Source organism: Pyxicephalus adspersus, chromosome 8 (assembly GCF_032062135.1).
Source record: "Pyxicephalus adspersus chromosome 8, UCB_Pads_2.0, whole genome shotgun sequence".
Lineage (NCBI taxonomy): Eukaryota > Metazoa > Chordata > Amphibia > Anura > Pyxicephalidae > Pyxicephalus > Pyxicephalus adspersus.
Genome location: NC_092865.1, coordinates 27971892 through 27995325, shown reverse-complemented (window position 1 = coordinate 27995325; position 23434 = coordinate 27971892). Strand labels below are relative to the sequence as shown.

The window sequence follows — 23434 nt, the reverse complement described above, 5'->3', positions numbered from 1 at the left end:
CTGGGTACACACGTTGAACTTTTTTTCTTTGGAAAGGATCTTTCACAATCCTTTTCAAAGACAAAAAACTGAAAGATGAATGATGGAGCACTGTACATACAGCACCGATCTGCTCAATAGAGAGGGGAGAATGAGGGAGTGGCACACCGTGGGCTCTCTTACCTTTACTTGCATTAAGGTGGTTCATGGATCCACCAGGACGGTCTATGAACAACGCTGGATGGCTGCTGTACACACATCAGATTCTCATCTGATACCAGCCCTGAAACTATAATCAGACGAGAATCATCTGACTTGTGTACATAGCGTAAGGTACCTACAGTGCAGCCATGAACTTGTTTTCACCTTTGCATTGGCATATAGTGCAGCAAAAATTATTGACAGCAAAAGGGGTTAATGCAAATCTAAACCAAAAAACAATAAAATGTAATATGCAGACAATATGATGCAGCCTGCATTTGTTTCATACTTCATACTTTCTCTACTGGATGAAAAATACCCATAATACTGAATTAAAATAGGACAGGGGGCAGAGGTTCAGTAGTCCTCAGAAAACTCTGATCAATGTACTAACAGGAATGCAGCACAGTCAAAGGGTGCATGGAAAGTTTTCAGATGACAAGTATTATGTAAAGATTAACAGTTATCTTTCACATTTATACAACGCGTAAAAAAATGCTTTCAGCAATTGATTTAAACTGGATAAAAGGGACAAAATAGAAAAAGTTCATTGTTGGGATTTACAAACCCTATAATAACAATAAAAGAAGCAAATACAAAATAATGAAGGAAAATATACAATGCTGATAAGTCTGTTTTAATGTATCCAGATCATTGTATGGTTATTAGTCTACTAGATACACAATATTGTTTGCACTATAAAAAAAAAAAAAAAAAAAAAAACAAACAAGCACCTAACTAGTTCTGAAAGTAGATTGTGTATATCAGACACATGAAAAATTAAAGTTTTTATGTACGAACTAAAAGGGTTAAAAGCAGCGAGTTGATGTGATGGCTTATAGTTTGCCACATCCCAGACCAGGAAAATAACACAGAACATTTACCCTGTCCCTTTACTCCCTTTAATTAAAAGGTAAAAGCAGCAAATATTTGACTAAACTAACAGATTAGTCACTTGATATCATCCTTTTAATTGCTGCTCCAGCATCAGTAGGACATTGAAATTCATAGATTAACTCCCTCCCCCACTATGAAGGTGACCACCACAATGCAGCTTTTCATCATTTGATTTCAAAATGCGGTATGGCGCATTCCTCCATCTTTTGTACTTATTAGCCTGCAGATTCCAATCCCATCCAACCTAGATGTGCTCACTCATGCATTTTAATCTCTGGAATAAATTATCACAACGCAGAATCTGATTTCATTTTTTCCTAAAAATACTGCGTACAGTACGGGAAAAAATAAATCTGTCCCTTTAGGCTGAGGTTAACTATTCAGCTGCTATATACTGCTAATAAAACCAATTAATGAGAAGTCATTAATGAGCACCTGTGTATCGAAGAACCAAAACAAATATTTTTATTCAGTAAGGAAAATGGAGTTATGATATGTAAACCATGTGACAATAGGAGTCTATTAAATAAGGTTAAAACATTCTACTGACTGATGTGGATTTTGGTAATGCACAACATGAGCTCTCTCTGTACTGCCTTATAGCGTCCATGGGTGGCCAATACCAATCTGAGAATAGCTTGTTTTGGTTGGGGAAAAATGCTATAAAAAGTTTCCCCAGGGAACATAAACATCCAATTACTGGAATTATGGCCCTTTTTTTTCCAATAAATTGGTGATAGGCACTGTTCCTCCCTTTTCCCATGAAAAGTATTTCACTCCTTCAACAACCAACTCACAGGAACATTATTGGTAGATTCTTGGCAAATAATCAGTTCTGAATGGAGCCTAGTGGGATACTAAAGCATCATACTGGTGTGCTGAAGTTCCATTCATTCTAAATTTCACCTCACCACACCATTTTTTTTTCAATGCATCTGTGTTGCAAAGCTTCAAGATGCAGCAATGCAATACTAGTGTGCAGCTAAAAATACTCCACCAATTTTTTTGGTATTTTAATTAATAGTCTGCAACGCATGGTAATGCTAAACTTTCCCAATTACCTTTCAAAAAAAAGACCCCTCTGTAAGATTCCTATTAGACTCTCCAAAGCATAAATCTTCAACCACTACAATGACAACCACCGTGCTGTGAGGTTGTGGTGTTGGTCTTTCTCCAGAGGCTTTTAGGCTGAAGTTGTGTGCAAATGAATACACAAAATAGTTACCAACTGCTCCTATTCAGTTGAATGTGACTTTTAAGTCCGTCCATGGTGTTTGTCTTCATCCTGTGGGTGGCCAGAACTAATTTTTTCTTTGGGTATATGGATTACCCCAGTACTCTCAGTTTGTGGACTGGAGATAATTCATTTCAATGTGTTTTTCTTGCCCTTATCTTAACAAAACTGTCCCCCCCCCCCCCACATAAAACTATTTCCAGGCAATAGGAGAATATAATTGTATTGATTGGACTGCAAACATAACTGATAAAATCCCCATTAGTATGAATGATCTTGCTTCCAGTTTCACCTCTCCCCTACTGGATATCTGTTTAGTACAATGATTTACCGGCCATTACCATGTAGCCAGCCATGGGTAGACAACACAATAGTCTTTTAGTGCCAAGCCCTATTCAATGAGTTTATAAGCAATTTACCTTTCGACCTGCAATCCAAAGAAGAGGTAAACAAAAACTTCTAAAAGCCTGTCTTTTGGTGAACTGAATGGCCCTAAATCTACACAATTAGAAGCGGGCCTTTCCAGAAGAGATCAAGGCTATATTATCTGTGTGCTTTAAAATCAGATAAGTGTGCAGAAAAGAAACTAAATCACTAAATTCACAGAAGAAACTCAAACCTTGTGCGCATTGTTAAAGCGGTCTATTCCCCATTGCTTGGATCATCTCTCTACTGCAAAGGCTACTAGGGAGATGTCAGAAAACATAAAAACTTTAATACAAGGTTTACTCTATTTGTTGTAGAAGCACCTCCAAACAAAACAAGTAAAATCAATCACTAAATTGTTACAAATTTCCAACAAACATTTCTTCAGGTAAAGTAGATCTAGACTTCACCAACCTAATCCTTCTAACAATAGGCCTGTTTAATTATTGTTCTCCAAGGCTGGAGAGAATACACTTTCATCATTGATCTGGTCCAAAATTCAAAACATTTGCTAGAAAATGACTTTGAAAAAATCCATTCCAGGTTTGCTTGATCACCTAGCTTCACTGATGAAAGTGTATTCTCTCCAGCCTTGGAGAACTTAATAAACCAGGCACAAACAACACCACAATCCCAGAACATACCAAACATTTTTACTTTATTTGCTCTAATCTGAAAATTGGTTGCACAAAGCTTAAACTGTCTTCAAAGAGAAAAGTTCACTTTAAAGCCCAACTAAACCTAAAAGTTAACAGGCCAATTTCCTAAAGCAATCATGGTAATTAGTGCAAATTTTAAGCATTACCTTGAGTACTGAACAAATTCAGAAACCTATTGTGTGGTTGGGATGGCATTAGCTATATCCACACAGACCTAATCTCTCCTGCCTTTTAGTTTCCTGATTAAGGTCTTACAATTGTTCACCAACTACTTTCTATGAACTACACATTCTGTCTGAAGATATATGATTTCCAATGTAATGCTAGGAACTGTCGTCTGATATCCATTGCTCCTCTTACATTGGGGGTCACATCTGATGGAATCTTCCATTTGCTGAGTTGAGAGAAATGAGATGTAGTGCACTGTACAAGCACATGTAGCCCATAAAAAAAGGTATTCTGGGGACATTCATTTAGCAAGCCTTGTTCAATTTAGTTTTTAGTTAGGCCTTAACGCTCCTTTTTTCACTTAAGCCTGTCATTTAGCTATCGAATAGCTATTACGGGCTGTATGTATGTAAACTTTCTGTTTAAGAACTAGTTTATGCAGTCTACATTTCATGATAAAACAATAAATTTAAAAAAACATATCCAATCCAATACAAACACAAAACGCTATAAACAGCAAAGGCCAGTGACAACTCTAGTTAATATATTACATATTCAGGGAGCTGTATGACAGTTCTCCAAGATAACACTGGCTGCAAAGGTGCCAACACTTTCATCAACATTTAAAACACTCCTGATCATAAATACGAGGTTAGGGAACCCCACACACAACAATCTGGAACACATGTTTGAACAAGCACAACTCAACTGTTTCTGGTGAGAATAGGGCTATAAAAAGACCATAGACTGAAAATATAGAGCACTTGGGAGAGAGACAAGCAGGCAGACACTACTACAGAAGGCCTGGGATAGTGGTTAAGAGATAATGATAAAGGACAAAACCACAATTCTGCTGCTCTTCTCCACCTCCCAGATGTTTTGCGAGCTATATTCTACAGGATTTTAAGAAATAGTGTTATGTATTTCAATCAGCTGTGCAACAGCTGTTTCAGTGCTACTAGGGTGAAAGTAAATTGTTCTGTGACCAGTGTACTGCTATTAGTTCTAATGGATACCAGAATGTGTGTTCATGAGACCAGCATTGTTGTTGGTGGACTCTGCCTGTTGCATTTGCTATCTACACAGATGCGTCTCAAAGGGACCAGCAGTGCCCAAAGAAAAAGTCAAACATAGCCTAACTGTGGTTCTTTAACACTACAGCACTAAAGCAAATAGGAAACCGAAGACTTTTGTTTGCCATGCCCTGCAAACTTCCATTCAATTATCATTCCTATTGTGTGCTACCTCCCCCTTCTCCTAGATTGTAAGCTCTTCGGGGCAGGGTCCTCTCCTCCTCCTGTGTCACTGTCTGTATATGTCTGTTATTTAAAACCCCATATTTAATATACATCGCTGTGTAATATGTTGGTGAAATATAAAACCTGTTTAATAATAATATTAACGGCCATCTACATGGGCCCTTAGAAGATATAGCATGTATAGTCGGACAGACACTAACCAAACCAAGAGATTTAATGTGATGACTGGACAGGTTGTTATTTTCTGGGTTCCTATAGCACAAAAAATGATGCAAAAGCTTCCTATATGGGGAAAAAAAATTGTAGCAAATTTTGTTGCTATTTGAGTTTATCTGTCCCAGTAACAACCACACAAGTTCTTGTTCTGGTGCATCAGGAACTAAAAGCAACTCTTACCAATGTGGGGACAGACTAAAAAAAAGTCAGTGTAACTTCCTAAACAAGACCCTCTCTTTGCAAAAATGGACTGGATTATGGTTAATGATCAGCTAACGCACACACTCAAGGAAAATTTGATGCTATTTGGGATCCCTGGAAGGAATATAGATCACAGTAAATGGGTGACGCTTTTATGTACTAAAAGGTTTTTTTTTTTTCCCTTCATCCCTGTCCTGTCCACTCCTGTGGCCTCTTCAGCTTAGCCTTCGGGCATAAAGGGTTGTTTATTGTTTTGTTTTTTTTACAGTCTTTTGCATTTTTCCTTCTTTTATTATTATTATTATTACTTATGTCAGGTTGTAATTGTGCATTCTGTAAGCTGGTAAGGCATGTTTGTCCATCTGTTAATACCATTCTTTTTATTATTTTTATTATTGTTGTTTTTATGTCATTTTCTTTTCTCTGAAAAACTCTATCAAAACACTGAAATATAAACTTCCTAAACAGGTCCAAATAACATCTGGGGAAAAAGTTTTCATGTTTGCTTTTCTGTACATAGGGTCCAACATCAACAGCAAACATGAAAAATTAATAAGTTTCAAAAGTATCACTAAAATCGAGTGTGGTGGAGGAGTGCAATGAAACAAACCCTATATGAAAAACCAAAAGTTGTACTCCATGTAGGTTTTATTTTGGATTCACTAGTGCAACCCTCACAGACAAAGACAAGGCAAACCGAGCCATTTCCAGACTGGGTAAGTGGGCCATAAACTCTAAATGCCTTTTTACCCAGCAACTGTTCACTGTCTACAGCACTGCAAACCCTCTCATTTTCTTCTAATTGCACCTTTAGAATCACAAACACAGCATGTGGTTTAACGTTAAACTATATTCTATGGAGACAGGGTTGTCCAATAGACTGAAAGCAGACAGACTATATGTTAAAGCCAGTGAAGGAAAAATATCTGGAGGGAAAATAGCCTGGATATTGGTCATTGCAGTCATTATGTTCAGCACATTCAAGAGTAGAATCCCTTCCTTTACTTTCTGTGTGAGATTACCAAGTAAGAAATGCCGTTCAAAGGCACTGAAGTGGAGCAGATATGTTGATGCGGATTCATTACGATGGCGAGGCTGAAGGGACTACAGTAGGTATGTGCAAGCTGCACATTTCCAGATGTGCTCAAAATACAAACCTCAGCATATCCTGCCATCAGGATCTGGACATCTTATGGTAAGTGCTGTAATTTAACAGCAAAACACACACATATATATATGCACATATTACACAGTCCTTTACAAAGTCCATAGTCATGTCACTCCATAGCTGTCCTTCAAAGGGGCTCACAATCCAATGTCATATGTCAATAATGTAATCTGAAGCCAGCGTTTGAAAGAAAGTCAATTAACCTAACTGCATGTTTTTGGAATGTTGGAGGAAACCCAGGCAAACACAGGGAGAACCTGCAAACTCCATGTAGATATTGTCCTGGCTGAGATTCAAACCTAGGACCCGGCGCTGCAAAGGCCATTGTGCTAACCACTGAGCCACCGTGCTGCCATATTATGCTCAAAATGACAAATAAAAATTGCACTTGTTCTAACTGAAAGAATGACCCTCTACAAATAAAAGTATCTGAAAAAAATAAAATCAAATAGGTGACTGAAGTTCTCTACAACAGCTCCTGGGTTTTGGTTTACTGAACAAAGTCCACATCTCTGAGCCGTTTACAGATTGTGTTTCCTTTGAGAAGGGCCCTCAGTGATGCCACCGCTGACCTTACACACTGGATCACAAAAAAAGAACAACAAGCATCTAATCCACAGGTGGTCAGAGTGAGTGCCCCACACTAATTAGGATACCCTGTTGTGGGAACGCCATGACCAACCACCAATGGAAGCTTTGGAAAGCTGTGTTACACGGATGTTTACACATTTTCCAAATGTCACTTGATGTAAAGTTATAAAAAATAAAAAAAAGGGGGGGGGGGTACCATACTTATTCTGTTTAAATTCCTCAAACATATGAAGTTACATTTGGGTAAAATCACATCTCCAGAAAGCAGACAAAGACAAAGATACACCTTTGTTTTTTAGCACCTGGAGGAAGCCCAAAGGCTTGGAATAATTAGACCAGCATGACCACCTAAATTCTGGAAGGCGCTAGGAAGGTCCTGGCTATAATTAGACTAGAAAGTAGCTTGAGATAAATCCTGAGAAAGTTATTTATATTTCCAACTTAATAACCCTTTAATAAGCAGGACACAAAATTTACAGATTAACTTCTATGAGATAATTATTCAGGGGCTATGAAAGTACCAATCCACCAACTAATTTTGAAACCTTTTATTTTTGGCCTTCCTTGCCGATTACTGGCGTGTGTATTGGTTGATGTTGACTCCTAATGCACTCAATCACTAAACAGACAAGATAGACTATAACTATACCTAATATAACTCAAATATAATCTCAAATTTTGAAGCTCTTAAACAGCCACTTCCCTATAATATTCATATCTATAAAAGAGATGCTTTAAATTCTCCAGGTATGGCTAAAAAAACATTCAAACAAGTATTAACAACTTTATGCAAGGTATGGGATAATAACTAAGGCTAGCCAAAGACTTAGGATGATTGTCAGCAGTCTTTCCTGAAAACACAGACTTGGTGGCTACAGATGCTGGATGGTGGACTAGCACCTATTAAAATTGGTGGTGTGAGGTGTGCATGGTGGTGGCAGAGGACCCCTACAAAATTACCCTGTTCCAGCTAAACTGCTAGAAGAATAATTTTAGTGCTTCTTCCATTAACACTTTACAACACTATACAATTGTACTGAAGCCAAGGCTTTAAATGCCCGCTTTAACAGAAAAATGCAACTTCTATAGATACTCTTGGCCCACCAATTTAGTGCCTGCTGACTGGGCAATGAAAGAGCAGCAGAACACTGATGAAAACATCCCTCTGGTCTCCCTTCCTATCACTATTTTCACTGTCTGAATGCTCATGGAACAAAGCCTAACAGTCCTAATATGGTCTGTCCTCCTCCTAAACGTTTTGTTTAGTTAAAGGAGGCTGACAAAACTTACTTCACAAGTAATTAGTCACCCAGGTTCACTAATGAAAGTGTATCTTCTCCAGCCTTGGAGTGCTTTATTAAATCAGGCCCCATGAGAAAATACTACAGTCAAGCATAACTAGCAGAAAGCATTATAAGCGAAAATGGGGATCAACAATGACTGTCAATATCAGCCAGCTGAATAAGTATGAGAAGGTAAGGCTTTCTAAAATGCCCAGTCACTACTTAGGTAAATGTCTTAATGATAAAACAGTCAGATGCGCATGCGTGGTGGTTGCCAGGTATACCTGGCAATCCCAGCTTCCCTTGCGTACGATAGGGATAAATGAACTCATGGGTTACATTATCCCGGCACAGCCAATCAAGATGGTCAAAGATCATCTCTACGCAGGTGGTGGTGCCCTGCAATGGAATAGGGATAGTCGAGTTGCACAGGTTTGGTTCCACTTTTTTAATCTTCCCGATTCTCAGCTTCAAGTAGAAGTTATAATCCATCTACGATTCAGTAGGAAGCAGTTGGCACAAATCCCAAATAAGTACTATCACACTATAGGGTGAATTGCGAAAGATAATATTCACTTGAACACAAAACAAACAGCAGTATTATCCCGTTATCATGAAATCATTTTTTCATAAAGCATTCCAGAATGACCTGGCAACAGTTAACTCAAAACCTAATGTTTACGGTTCTTATTTAAAAGCGGATTAATGGATTACAATAATGTTGTTTCAAAGGAACGAAAAAAAATGCTTTCAGGCTGACTATTTCTTTTATGTGCTCATACTAAGATATTACAGGTTAGTTTTCTCCAAATATAGCTCAGAAAATGAATCCATTAATATGGACACAGATTATATTTTTATCAGCTACTTTACTAAAAACAACATTGTTAGTATTGGTCAATCTAGAAGCATTATGTAGAACATACACTGAGTGACCCAAATGTTAAAAACTCCGATATTCAACAAATCTAGCACCATGAAGTTAGAAGCAGATTCCTAAATTACATAGGGCCTAATTTATTAAAGCTCTCTAAGGCTGGATAAAAAACAAATTTCATCAGTGAAGCTGTGTGATCCAGCAAACCTGGAATTAATCTGGTCCAAGATTGAAAACATTTGCTGATGAATAGCAAATGACTTAAAAAAAAAAAAAAAAAAAAAAAAAAAAACACTATTCCAGGTTTGCTGGATTACCCAGCTTCACTGATGAAAGTATATCCTCTCCAGCCTTGAAGAGCTTTAATAAATCAGGGCCAATACACACCAGCGCCATGGCTAGCCTTCAGTTTCCAGCAATTTGTGCTACAAAAGCATTTTTGGTGGGATCAGACCAGAAAAGTCCATTTCAAACACAAGCATCACGGAGCCTTGGGGCGCCCATGACAGGGAACACCACACAAGTTGTGCCATTTTAGAGATGTTCCAACCCAGTGGTCACATTTTGTCTCATGAAATATCCTTAGCCTTGCCCATTTTATCTACTTGCAACATAATACCTTCAAGAACTGAACGTTCATTTACCTACATATCCAACACCTTGAAAGGTGTGTGTATACCTGCATCGTATACACACACACGCATATACACACACACACACACACACACACACACACACACACACGATCAGTGCATAGGAGGCACACAATTCTACGAAGGATGACCTTCCTAGATGAGCTCTGGAGCCAATTTCATATTGGTCATTTATTTTTTGGTTTATGCTGCAGGATAGGAAGAGGAACAGTCTTAGTCCTGAGATTGTAACTAAATTGCCCATACAAGGCAAGTTAACTGGTTCAGGTTCTGTCCTCCCGCTGTTTATGTTCATCTTTACTCCCTGCAACTCCATGTTACATGGGTTGAAGAATCTCTCTCTTGTATGTATATATTTATACACACACACATACACACATATACACACACATACATACATACACACCTATATATATATATATATATTTATATACACATACACACACACACATACATACATATTAACATCCATGTTAGACATCCAGGGCTATAACCAAGCCAAGCGGAGTATTATTTTCTGAAAAGAGCCGTACCTTCCTGCGATATTTAATTTGATAATGCTCCTGATATGAGTGAACGGGTCAGGCACACACACCTAATGACTGTTGGTCTTAAGACACTATAGCAACAAGCAGAGGTTTGTTCGGGAGGAATGCGGGGTATGTGAGTAGGGGGAGGGGGTACAGCTGAGAACGACAGGCCACTTCTACTAACCCACAAATTCTTCTGGTGGGCTTTCATCTTTAGAACTATCTCAAAATTATCCCGTGTGTAATAAGCAATGTGATAAAAGAAAATTCCATTTCAAAGAACCATCTGAAGAAATCAGTTTCTGGGAAAAGGAAATCAAGACTACAGGAAATTAAAAGATTTTGTTATTGAAGTTTTTTATAAATAAGCTGCAGGCCAGATATGCCTATTATAACAATAAAAAATTTATAATGATAAATAAGAAATAACGATAATACTAATAGGCCAAAAAAAGGATATGATGGTAAGCACTGGCAAAAAGCATTAACATAATTAGAAGCCAGGAACACAGTAGGCTTCACACAGTTTCTGTACATTATTATATACAGTTTTTGTCCGTGTGTAAAAGTACCCTTTATTTATCCTTTTTTATTTAAAAAAAAAAAAAAAAAAAAGGCAATTTTAAACTGTGGTTAAATTACTATTCCAGTATAACATTGGATCCTCCTTAAAATGACCTAAACCTTGACCTTGACCTAAAAATACAAGAACAAAAACAAGATATCAAAATACATCAAGTAGCCAAAACTTTAGAAGTAGTTACTGAAGTACAATCCTTACAAATTTAAGAAAATACAGCTTAATTGGGTGAGAGCTTTTTCCCTTTCTTTGTCACTCTGTGTACACCTGTTCCTGACAAATATCTAGGCAGGTTTAGGTACTTTTGCTAGTTGTATATAAAAAGACATTTCATTTTGTCTAGAAATATTTCCCCTTATGTCCTGTTAGGATGGAAAATATCCTCAATTCCAACATGGACACAAAATACCTTTTGAATGAAGAGTTTAATCTTCTGCTTTTTTTTGTCCTGTATCCCGATAGCTCTCAATAGATCATAAGGTGAAGTAAAATCTCCATTTCAAAGACACAGAAATAAAAACCTAACAGCAATGTAACTCTTCCTCATTCAATATTAATATAAACATTTGTCTTCAGCCAGGAACAAATTGTTTTCGCCATTATCAGCTTTACCCTAGGTTTTCTATCCTGTAGCCTAATTTTGCACACATTCCATAGATCACCATCAACATAAAACAATATAAATGTCTCTGCAATAGGAAGTGTGCTATAAAGAAATAAAACTAACTAGACCATATACCACTTCTGCTATCAGATGGAGAACTGGCTGACTTCCACAGAATGGCACACATATCAGTGAATTACATCACATGTTCTATACTCTTTCTTAACGCTTGTAAGAGTCGATGAAAGTCTAATATGTGTGGGTTACAAGTTTCCTCCAGCCAGACCACTAAACCTCATCGCTAATAAAGATGCACCAACAAGCGAGTTTGTGTAGGCACGGGATCATTGCATTGAAGACACCATAAGCGGACTATACTCCGCTTTCACCAGTGCAATATAAAATATCTGTGCGGACTTTACAAAAATGAAATCCTGCCCTGGGCTTAGAAAATTTCTCCTCCTTTCCATGTAACAATGCTTAAGAATGCCAGTGGCTGCTCAGCATTTCACCATATCTAGATGAGCTAAATACTTCTTGGGGCAGTGGCTGATAATACAGTAGCAGTGTCCTCATTGCTTCTGGTCAAAAAGTGGGCAGGCAACACATAACAAATTAAGTGTTACCAATTGCTGCTACCATAGGAAACCAGTAACCCCTATAATTCTGTGCTTTCTACTGCCTCTATACTTTGTTTCAACTTTCTGAGGCCCACCCCCCTAGTATGTCCCATTTTTATATAATCTTTGTATTATTACCCAACAGTCCAGTGACCCAACTTTTCAGTAACTACCCAAAAACTGGCCAGGTTTTTACTGAAAAGTAATGGTGGTGAGCTCAGCTAAAAAAGAGCAGGTACTTTGAGCTACACTATTTGCCATAAAGTAAAAAGTCCACCCTAAAAGCAGACATCACATGATATATGCAGACTAATAAAGGTTCTTCTCTACTCCTCCCTGATTTAGCATTACCTTATAACTAGAGTGGAAGTTTCAAGGAGATGGCTTCCTCAACCAGAGTTAATGAAACGAATTGTAACAATGTGTTTTATGTGTTTAATTTTTCTGTGTTTTATTTGCTACATCTGCACAACTTTTCACCTTACTAAGAAATTATATCAATGTAAAAAAATAAACGTGTGACAATTACAACTCTGATAAGTGGAAGAAGCAAAGTATAGCCAGGACCCTGACCATTACTATTTATTTCCAGAACCTACTCTATAAACACGACCTATATTCTATTCCACTGTCCCCGAATTATAAAAAATAAATAAACATTCTAATAATTATTCCTATTATTCTGTACAGTTAAAAATAAAAATGTTAAATACTACGCCCGCAGCTTGGTTACCGTTTGGTGCAGATAGCTTATTCACATGAACCTTGGGTTCTGGGTAAAATGATATTGCTTTGCTACAAACCTGCTCTTTGATGTGCCATATTTTGCTTTGGTTCATGTCATAACTATTTACCATGAATTCTCTCTAAATAAAAGTTTAGACACTAAAGCCTCTCAATCCGTAGAAAATGAAAGATTTACATGGAAAGAATTTGAAATGCATTCTATCAGTATCCTACATGCTGCAGTTAACATATAAATAATAAACAATAAATAGTAGCTTGGCATACAATCTTGTATAGTACTATTAGTCATATGCAGATCTAAACTGTGGGCAGAAGCAAGCTATTTAGCATTTACTACAAAATGCTCCCTCAAGTTAGATGGGTGGTTCTCCATAACTTCCTGCACCAGTTCTTCATCAGTTTGGAAGGACGTTTTTTTTTTCTTATTTATCACTTTACCCCCATGAAAAAGAAGTTACAAAAGTAAAAAGTTTGAGCAAAAGTCCAATAAATTGGAAATCTTTTATACACAAAGCAGAGAAGAGCAATACCTCAGACCATGCTGGCTTCCTAATAAGGGATAACAAAGCACAAATTAGTCCACAGTTATGAATCTAATATGATCTCCTGGGTCACTGAACAAACATGCCAAGGTTTAATTCTAACCGTATAATGAGCCTCAGCTGAGCTCCTACAACATACTTCTAGTTTACCGGTCAAGGGCAAAAGAACAGGTCCAACCAGTCCCGTCCTCTTGTAGATTGTACACAAAAGAACTAGTGAGCAGATAACCTTTGGGAAGGGTCAGCTGGCGGTCATATCTATAATTACATACCATTATATGTCAAGCTCGCTCCCCTTTAAAAAATGTATAACTCGTTCACTAGCACTGTGCGCATAACAAACCTTGATGTATCACCACAATACTGACTGTGTATTGCAAGTATGAGTTCTCCAAGGTACATAGAAGGTAGGTAAAACGTAACATTATTGTATATTTAACGTAGAGCGCTGCGTAATATGTTGGCGCTATAAAAATACTGGTTGACAATAATAATAAAATTATGAGCCAACACACCTATAACAGTGGACAACAATAAACAAATTTTAGGGCTCAATTTATAAAAAAGAGAATCAGACATTCCTTCAAATGTCAAAATAGGCAACAATTGTTGTTGGAAAGGATCTTTCACAATACTTTCCAATGACAAATGACTGAATAAGCGATGTACATACAACGCTGTCCTGCTGTATGGAGAGGGGAGGGGGGAGAATGACTTAACATCACCTCGCTGCACTCTCTCCCCTTCACTTGTATTACAGTCGTTCTTGAATCTGCCAGAATGGATCCATGAACGACATTGGACGATCACTGTACACACGCCAGATTCTCATCCGATATAAGCCCTGAGGCGATTACCAGATGAGAATCATCTGACGTGTGTATGTAGCCTAAGTTGTAATACTAAAAAAAGGTGAGTAGCCATGTGATGTTCTAGTATATGATGAAAGCAGATGACTGTTGTGACAAAATACAGATAATATAATATTTTCTAACTGCACTAACTGTAAGGCTATGTACACACGTGCAATAATTGTCATTGGAAAAAATCCTTTCCAGCGACTAACGACTGCACGATGCATGAACGAGCTGTACATCTATGGAGAGGGGAGGTGGAGAATGATGGAGCAGCACCCCGCTGCACTCTCTCCCCCTTCACTTCCATTACGATCGTTCATCGCCCGTAGATCCGCCAGGACAGTCGTTCGGACGATAGGCGAGAGCTCTACACACGCCAGATTCTTGTTCAATATCAGCCCTGTGCCAATTATCAGACGAGAACCATAGCACGTGTACCCAGCCTTACTTAACTGCTGAAAGTTCAAAACCTATTGATAAAAGGACCAGAAATAAAAATACATGAAAAGAAACAGTGAAAAGTATAGTTAATTTTTTTGCAAATATGCCTTTCTTTGTGAAATAGTGCTGACAGCTGACCACAAATGCTTAGAATGCCTTTAGCTTTGAACGTGTCAGGTTTCTGTACAAAGAACAAAAACATATGTTTAAAAAGCATGGCTCCAACAGGGTGAACATAACATAAGCCATCTCTCTTTTTTGTCTTCATAGTAGATTAATACTCTATTAATTAAATCTGACTCAAACAACACAACAAACAATGCAAGGCAAGGCAACAATAATAGGATTAGAAAGTCCACTCAGTTTAGCTTAATAGAAGTTGTACTAAATACTACAGAGCTTCATATATAGTTTTGTTTCTTTTATGCTTGAGTAAGCAATGTTGTAGTGGACTGAAGATGGAAACTTCTTAGATGATCCCTAATTTCATGGCCGCTTGTAAATTTAGAAAAGCCACTCCACATAGTTTTCAGTAATTCCTTGCAACCAGCTTCATATAGCTTTGCTGGCAGTGTACACCCTAAAATCCATCCAGTCCAAGTCACCTGAATAATTTATCAAGTTTATTTAATTCACCTATATTAAAAAAAAAAAAAAAAAAATCCAAACGCAAAATAACTACAGGGCACCAAATGTATAAAGCATAAAGTGTTAGAAAAACAAATAAAAGCAGTAACAACAAATTTCATAGACTAAAGTAATGTAATGATAAACATGTCTCAAAACTATCAAAGGTAAACCCCTTTAAAGGTTTAGTAGTTTGGTGTTCAAGTAGAACCAGGTGTGACATTAATTAGTTAAGCTTTTCCCCCCCATTGTTTAATGTAAAATTATCAGGTTTGATTGTAGTTTACATCTACATGCGTGGCAGAATACCTATGTACAAGCGATATGCGCGCTTATGCATTTCACGTATGGTGATCATTATGTAAACATACTTTATTAAATTAATAGGCAAGCCTGCCAAGTACGTGCAGAATTTATATCCGTGATGAAGTTACCAAACAAGACTGCATGCCTACTTTTACATGTAATTACTGTGACAAAAATATATGCATCCTGTATTTGCGAAACCAGCGTACAAGTCAGCCAGCAACAACATGCACATTTAAAAATCAATATGGGAAAGGTTTTTTTCTCAGATCAGTCACAGACATAAAGGCCCCTCATTTACCATGTCCAAGGTAAAAAAAAAAAAAAAAAAAAAAAAAACGAAAGAAAAGAAATTCTCTTCATGCCTGACTATTTCCATTACAAAAAGCGAAGGGCTGGAGTATGGGTCTGAAGTACTAATCGTTTCACACCAAAACATCAAAGACAAAGCAGTCTTGTGCTGACAGCAGTAACACAAACACTTTGTTACAAATACTTTACTAAATAAGCAAAATATAATGTTCTGCAAAGTACAACACACTTGTAAATGCACAGTAATGTGAATTGGGCTATATAATATTAAAATAAATGTGTTATTCTCATTATGGTAATTATTATTAAAAAAAATAAATAAACAACACTTCTTTTAGAGATTTTACTTTTTTTACGATTTTACTGTTTCGGTGACAAAAGAAATTGAGGAGAAATCTGCAATAAAGCCAAAGACAGAAAATGTGCAATAAAGCCAAAGACAGAAAATGTAGATGTATATTTCAATCACAGTATCAACTTTATTTTACATTCTTCACTATATTATTTAAATTTACTTTTTTTAAATATCCCTTTTTTTGTGGCTTTGTTGAATAGTAAATTGGTAAGCGCTTAAAAACGCATTAGCTTATATCCTATTTGCTGGAGAATCCAGTCTATAGAGGCCGTGACTCACTTGTGCTTCAGGGCTGCATCACAGTATTTTACAGCTATAATTTACTGATTTTTTTTTTTTTTTTAGTTACTGTGTCTTTGAACTTTAAATCAAAACTAAAGTTCCACTTTTAAAATATGTTATCAGGCAGGGCATTATTGCAGGATGGAATAGGTGATGTTCCTTCTGCAATAAGCATTCTTATCTGCCTGATCGCTCTGTGGAATTGTCATTTATTGCTGAAATGCACATGTGTAGCTCAGCGTTGGTTGCCAGGATGCCCGACAATCGCGGCTTCTCCCGCATTTGCTAAGGCCATATGAACTCTCACAGGTATGCAGGAGTTCGTCAACCCAGCTCAGCCAATGAAGAAAAAGATGATGGAGCCCTGCGATGGACTGACGGCAGGTATATATAAGCAGGGTTTAGTTCCGCTTTAAAGAGCAACAAATTTTAGAATGTACACAATCAGCAACATAACTCCAAAATACAAAGGTTCCAGGACAATGAAACCGTAATTTAGAACCGTAATCTACCTTAATGGAGGAGTTTGTCATTTTAAGCTCAGAAACTCACCTGGAGACACAAAAGCTTCTTTGAGATATAGAAGTACATCAGCAAACCTCCGGACATCATTCACCAGCTGCATGATATAGTCTGGATCCACCACAGAGCTGTCATACCCATCTGAGTTGGTACTGATGCTACTAAGCGAGTTGCTTTTGGTGCTCCGACCCATTCCCCAGTTTGTAGAGTTTGAGATGGTAAAAAAATTTGAGGTAGAAAGCCGTGAGAATCCAAAACCACGCCTGTTACCTCCGCCGTTCTGACGCAACATCCCAGCGTGCTTCCGAGAGCTCCGCAGCAAGCATTCAGTGCTACTCTCTGCCCATCAGCCACAGATCAAAACCTGAAGGAAAAAAAAACGTTATAAATCAAGCAAAATTATTTTTGTACCAGTTAATATTTCTCTGGAGCACTCAACCAAAAAAAGTTTTAAAAAATAAACATATCTGCTTTAAAACAGATTTAAAGGACCCCCCCCCCCAGACAACAGTGTAACATTTCAAAGGTTTTTCCACTCCCTAAATTATATCAGTGTTCTCCCCAGCCCCCTTTAGCCGGGTGGCACCACCCAGCACATTTCAGTAACCACTCGGCTGTTTTTGGGTGGTTACTGAAGAGTTGGGTCACAATACAGGGGCTGCCACCCACCTACAATTTCTTCCCACCCAGCTTCAAAAAAATTCTGGGTTGAACATTGTATATTAAAAGTTTTATCTCAACTTGAAAATGAAACTCTGGGCAGCTACACAAGAGTAATGAAGTAAATGCAGCTAGTTAATATTAGACTCTGGTTAGCAGACAGACAGGGAGACAAGGTCAGTCTGCTGAGAATGGCTGAGGATATGACCACAGACTGCTGTATGAACATTTACTAAGAAGAAACACACTACCGCAGCAAAAGTAATCTGCCAATGCTTTTTAATTGTCCAATCACAGGCCCGAGGGCAAGGAGGTGACCATCCGAAGTCCTTATAATTTCCTTAGAACTAAACTGAAGGCAAACACATTATCTGTCTTCCAAACTTTATTATTATTATTATTACAGTATTTATATAGCTCCAACATATTACACAGCGCTGTACATTAAATAGGGGTTGCAAATGACAGTTACATACAGTGACACAGGAAGAGGAGAGGACCCTGCCTCGAAGAGCTTACAATCTAGGAGAACTTGCTAGCCCCCCAAATGTAATACAGACAAACAGAAGATCTACTTGTAGTCCAAATCCAAAGAGCAGTATGTGTGACAGCCGTGGCTCTCTCCAGAGATACTGTGGAGGAGTAAGGGCCATTTCAGATCTGTAGTGTACTGCCACAGTTTAAACGGTGTTCACAATATCTCCTAATCAAGTCAATGAGAGTGGTTGGGAGCCTTTTTTGCAGAAAGTTGCTTTAGCCTGTGTGGTGTGATTTTGCTGCGTGCCCCATGTACTGTAGTTTGCCTCTACTGGCTACATAGCAGCAGGTTGATGTGTGCCCCAGAGCTCTCAGTCGCATGGTTTGACACCCAATGTCTTTAATTATCTAATAACTAATTTTGGCACAAGGACAAGAATTACGCTATCTGCAAGAATTACCAAGTGAAAAAAACCTAATGCAGCCTTCTCATGACTGGTCAACTAAATAAAACATTTGTAGATACGTAGTGTTATCTATAATTCTAAAACTGCTTCCTGCTGTATTACACGAATATTACCAGACATTTTTTCAGGTCACTGTATATATACTTTACAAATATCTATACTGAACGGAACACTGTATGGTTATTAGACATTACCGCACAACAAATAACTGAAATAAAAAAGTCTTGTAATACATTCTTGCTTTAATCTTAGTAGGAAACAACTCAAAGACACAGCATGATGCAGCTCTTCAGAACAGGAAGTTAGTCTAAAGGAAATGCCCCCCACAAACCACCAGAGGCTTCGGAAGCTTTACATTTTATTCACCTGCCTTCCTAATGCAAACACTGCAGTCACACAGCAGATTCTGATTGTAACCCTATTTTTTCCTTTAACACTCAATGGCGTTTTGTTAATACACATCTTGTGTTACCATGTGCAGTGTTGGAGCAACCCAATTATTTTGAATGTACCCCGGAAGGCTAAAAATCTCAAACACAATCATGAATTATGGTTTTCTCAATGATTACCCCAACCTGTGATCTCTCTGTGAGATTGAATAAGGACTAACCCTGGGTTGGAATATTTATTCCGGACTTTGTGTAATGCCACTGGCATGTGGTCAGCACCATTACAAAATCAGCTGCACTTTAGAGCTTGTAGGGGTGCAGGTAAATTTGGATACAGGAGTGGGAGCACAGTGCACACATTTCACAAAGTCACACAAGTGTTTGGGAACTGAGAACCATCAGTAAACCTAATGGAGCCTACAGATTGCCATCTCTGGTACTTACAAAAGCTAAGGACAATTCTTTTTCTTTTTAGGGCACCCATGTGTCTTTTATATTGAACCTATTATTTATTCAGTCAGTTTATGGTGCTGACTGAATGCAGATTTTATTAATATTTCATTTCAAGGTATGTTGTACCTTTCACCTGGCACCCTTAGTATTGCAGTTAAAGGGTGGAATACTTTAATAGAACACGTATGCTTCAAATTAGAACTAAAACTAAGTGACAGGAATATGTGGTGAGCTACAGTCAGTAAGAACTAACCATATTATTGAATATAACTTAAACTGAGCCTGGAACAGATAAGACATTGGGTAGTACTATTAGGGTAGTGAGATGTCATTTACCCATTCATTATCACTTCCTCACATACGCAGAACATACATAAATCTCTGTGCGCTTTAACATATAGTTTTGATTCATTTCTAGAAAGTCCTACTACAAAGCATGATCCTTGCTTTTTCTTACAGAGACTCTATCAGATAAAATTGACCATTTAAAACTGATTTTTTTTTTACTCACTTGCAATGTGCCATTACAAACTCAGTTTCCTAGCACAGCCACCTCCCGCCTTGCACATTGAAGTCTCTCATCTTCTATGGCTGTCTACTAACTGTCTGTGGTGTCCCAACTACTTCACCCCCCCCCCCCCATAGAATCTGTTATTAGGCTGCTGGGGTGCTTGGGGTTGGAGCAGGAGAGGGGGGGACAGGATGGAAAAAGAGGAATGATAGAGAGTCAAATGGAAGGTGGAACTCCAGGTCTGCCAACATCCAAGATGGCAGCCTAACAATAGTCTTAGGACTCACGAACGTCTACACAAGGGAGGTTTTTAAAAGTTAAGGACATAATTAAAATACAATCAATTAACATATAAGCTAACAAGAATGTTTAGTTGAAATAAAGTTGTCAGCCAAAGGATCTCAAATATTTGATCATTGAGCTTGGGCACATTGCTAAAGTATCAAAAGTAAAATCTAAAAGCCTGGAGAACACAAAAGCATCTTGTTGTATCCTCACCTACACAGAAAGGTCTGGACACCATCTAAAGAACAAATAATCTCTGGTTCCTGTAACAGTGGGACGTCCATGTATCTATGTGACAGACTGTTTTCATATAACATAACTTTAAGTTGATATTACTAACGCATATCATGGGCCCATTACACAGCAATTGCAGACGTTTGTGTAAGTAAAGCTCACGGTCAACAAACACAGAAACCCCTCAAGGGTACAAAGGAAGTGTTATAATTTGAATGCAGCTCGTTTTACCGCAGCGAGCTTTTCATTTGTATCTATGGTTTCCATGATTGGAAGAGTATAAACTAAATTATTCAATTTAATATACAGCCTTGGCAATAATAAAGTAGAATAATATGAATATTACATCCAAAGAATGTTACAATACAAAGAATGGTTTCACTTAAAATGCATCTCTCCTATTGCAACAAAATGTTACATTCTAAAAAATATAACATGAAAACACTTGGCAGGCAGCAAAGAAAGAAATGTTCCCCAGCAAGAGTAAGTTCCGCTGTGCATACAAGGGGCTAGAAAACATCTCCCCTGCCCCTTTTAGCCGGGCGCACCACCCGGCACTTATTTGTAACTACCTGGCTGTTTTAGGGTGGTTGCTGAAGAGTTGGGTCACAATATAGGAGCTGCCACCCACCTACAATTTCATTCCACCTGGCTTGAAAAAAATTCTGGGTTCAACACTGCATAGTGCCACAGCCCTGAGAAAGAAATATGTACCATCTGAGATCTGCTGACAGCTGCTTTTACATTCACTACAAATCATTAAACAAAAAGAAAATTGCTAGGAAATAACGTTTTTATGTATTGGATACTTTGTATGTAACTCCTCCCTCTTTTCTGACACCAAATATAGTTTGTGTAACCACCCAAAAACAGCCAGGTGGTGCGCCCAGCTAAACGAGGCTGGGGAGAAAACTGTAGACATGTCAACAATGGAAGAGGCCAAAAAGTCAGCCATGATAGTAACAGCCATGCCACATGAACAACTCAGTCAATAGTAAAACATTACCAGAAGCATGTTGGAGAGCATTTTACTAATGCTCTGTAAAATCTGTTCCTCACGGCACACAAACGCTGCACAACTGCAACTCCTAGCAAGTAAAAGCAACATCTCTTACTAGCAAGGAAGCTATTTCATAGAGACTAGAAGAAATGTATTAATGATTCTGATCACCCATTGCACATGGCCCCTAAGGGTGGTGAAAAGTAAGCTTTCAAGAGAACCCGTGCCCTGAACAGGGCAGATTGCCTTTAGCTCACAGCACATCATCCATACAAGAACAGAATTCAACAAACTCTGACATTATATCACCACATTTCTCCTAGTTGGCGGTGATCAGGTAACCCAGGCTGTCAAGCTACCATAAATGAGTTTGTAAACTGCAAATCCCTGTAACTGGTAAAAATTACCCAGCATGATCAATACAAATATTACTCTTACAGTTTTACTGTTCTATAATCAGTCATAGGGAGAGAAAAAGGTTATTTCCACTCTTACTAAAACCAAACTACTTGCACTATTTGCTAATAAATTATTTATCACACATACTATATGAATTATGCCTGGTGACTGATAAGCAACAAAGCTAACTCTCAAAACATGTATTTCAGGCTTTAAAGAACTTTACTACCATAAAAAATGTTCATAATCATATTGATAATTCTAAATATCTATAAATCTCAAGATTTTTTATTTAGGTAACCAATAAAGTTGCTTTTTATAATACTCAAGGCAGCAGTTCTGAAAGACCTATAAGGTCTTTAAGATTTCGGAGAAGCTGAATGAAGTTACATTGTGCCATCTACTTATCAGAAATGCCAAGGCTAGCAAACCCAAGCTCAGTAGAATGGCCATAGAAGATAATGGTGTAGCCTTTATTTGCTTTGGATGAGTTTCAATTATTGTCATTCCCAAATACAAGTACAGAGCTTTGACCACACTGTATTAGGAAAAGTTTAGAAAAAAGGGGGTAAATGACGAAAATAATAAGAGAGAGAATTGCTGGGTATTGGTGGTAAATATAATTGCTTAAAATCAATCTCTGCTGCCCACCAAATCATTGGACTTTGACAATAATAGAAAGGAGAAAAGGCTTTGTGCCTGAAGATGTCAAGGCTCAATCTCCGCTTTAGGAAATCAAGGTCTTGGCTGGGGTTTAAGGACCTAAGGGACCCAATAGGTGCTCCAGGATTAATTAAAAAGAATAATATAGGTACATGGACTTCAGGACTGATGTGTTCTCGGTTTGCTCTTTTTAAACTTAAGCCATATTTAACTTGTTTTACATCTCTATTAGGAGCAAGTTACAGAGTTAATTGCTGCACCAAGTGTTACTGAAAGCAGAGAATAATTACACATGTAACATGTAAACATGTAACATGTAAAACCAAGTAACTTTAAATCAGATAGTCCACCTAATTTGCCTTATCTAAATTAATTCACTGTAGCCGGATTTATCACAGTCTCTTCCCATGCGGTGTGTTTACAGTTCCTGTGCAACACCCTATTTCTCATGGATGAATGGACATCCAGATGTGAAGCTGCAAAGCAGGTCCAACTGTCTCTGGTGATCAGACATACTAAGATACTTGGATACAAGATCAGGAACACTGCAATGGGTGTGTTTGGGAACAGCTCCTTAGCATTACAAGTAAGCAGAATGGGGTTCATAGATTGCAAGATTAGGAACACCCATTAGTGAGGTGGATTAGTGTGCCACAGAAATGGCTGGGAATGTTGTGACACTTGATTTACAATTCCAAGCAAACTGCAAAAGTTTTCATAGGTACTTAATATCCAACTCAAACAGAAAGCCGATATGTA

The 23434-nt window shown here is 37.9% G+C and overlaps 1 protein-coding gene across 1 annotated transcript in view; it reads right to left on the bottom strand.

The window, feature by feature from the left end:
- Window positions 1-23434, bottom strand: part of ARHGAP29 (Rho GTPase activating protein 29) — an 80303-nt gene that overhangs the window by 48565 nt on the left and 8304 nt on the right. The window contains exon 2 of the mRNA XM_072419852.1: window positions 17168-17501. Within this exon, the coding sequence (XP_072275953.1) occupies window positions 17168-17429 (262 nt within the window). The 5' untranslated portion in view covers window positions 17430-17501. The remainder of the gene's footprint in view (window positions 1-17167; window positions 17502-23434) is intronic.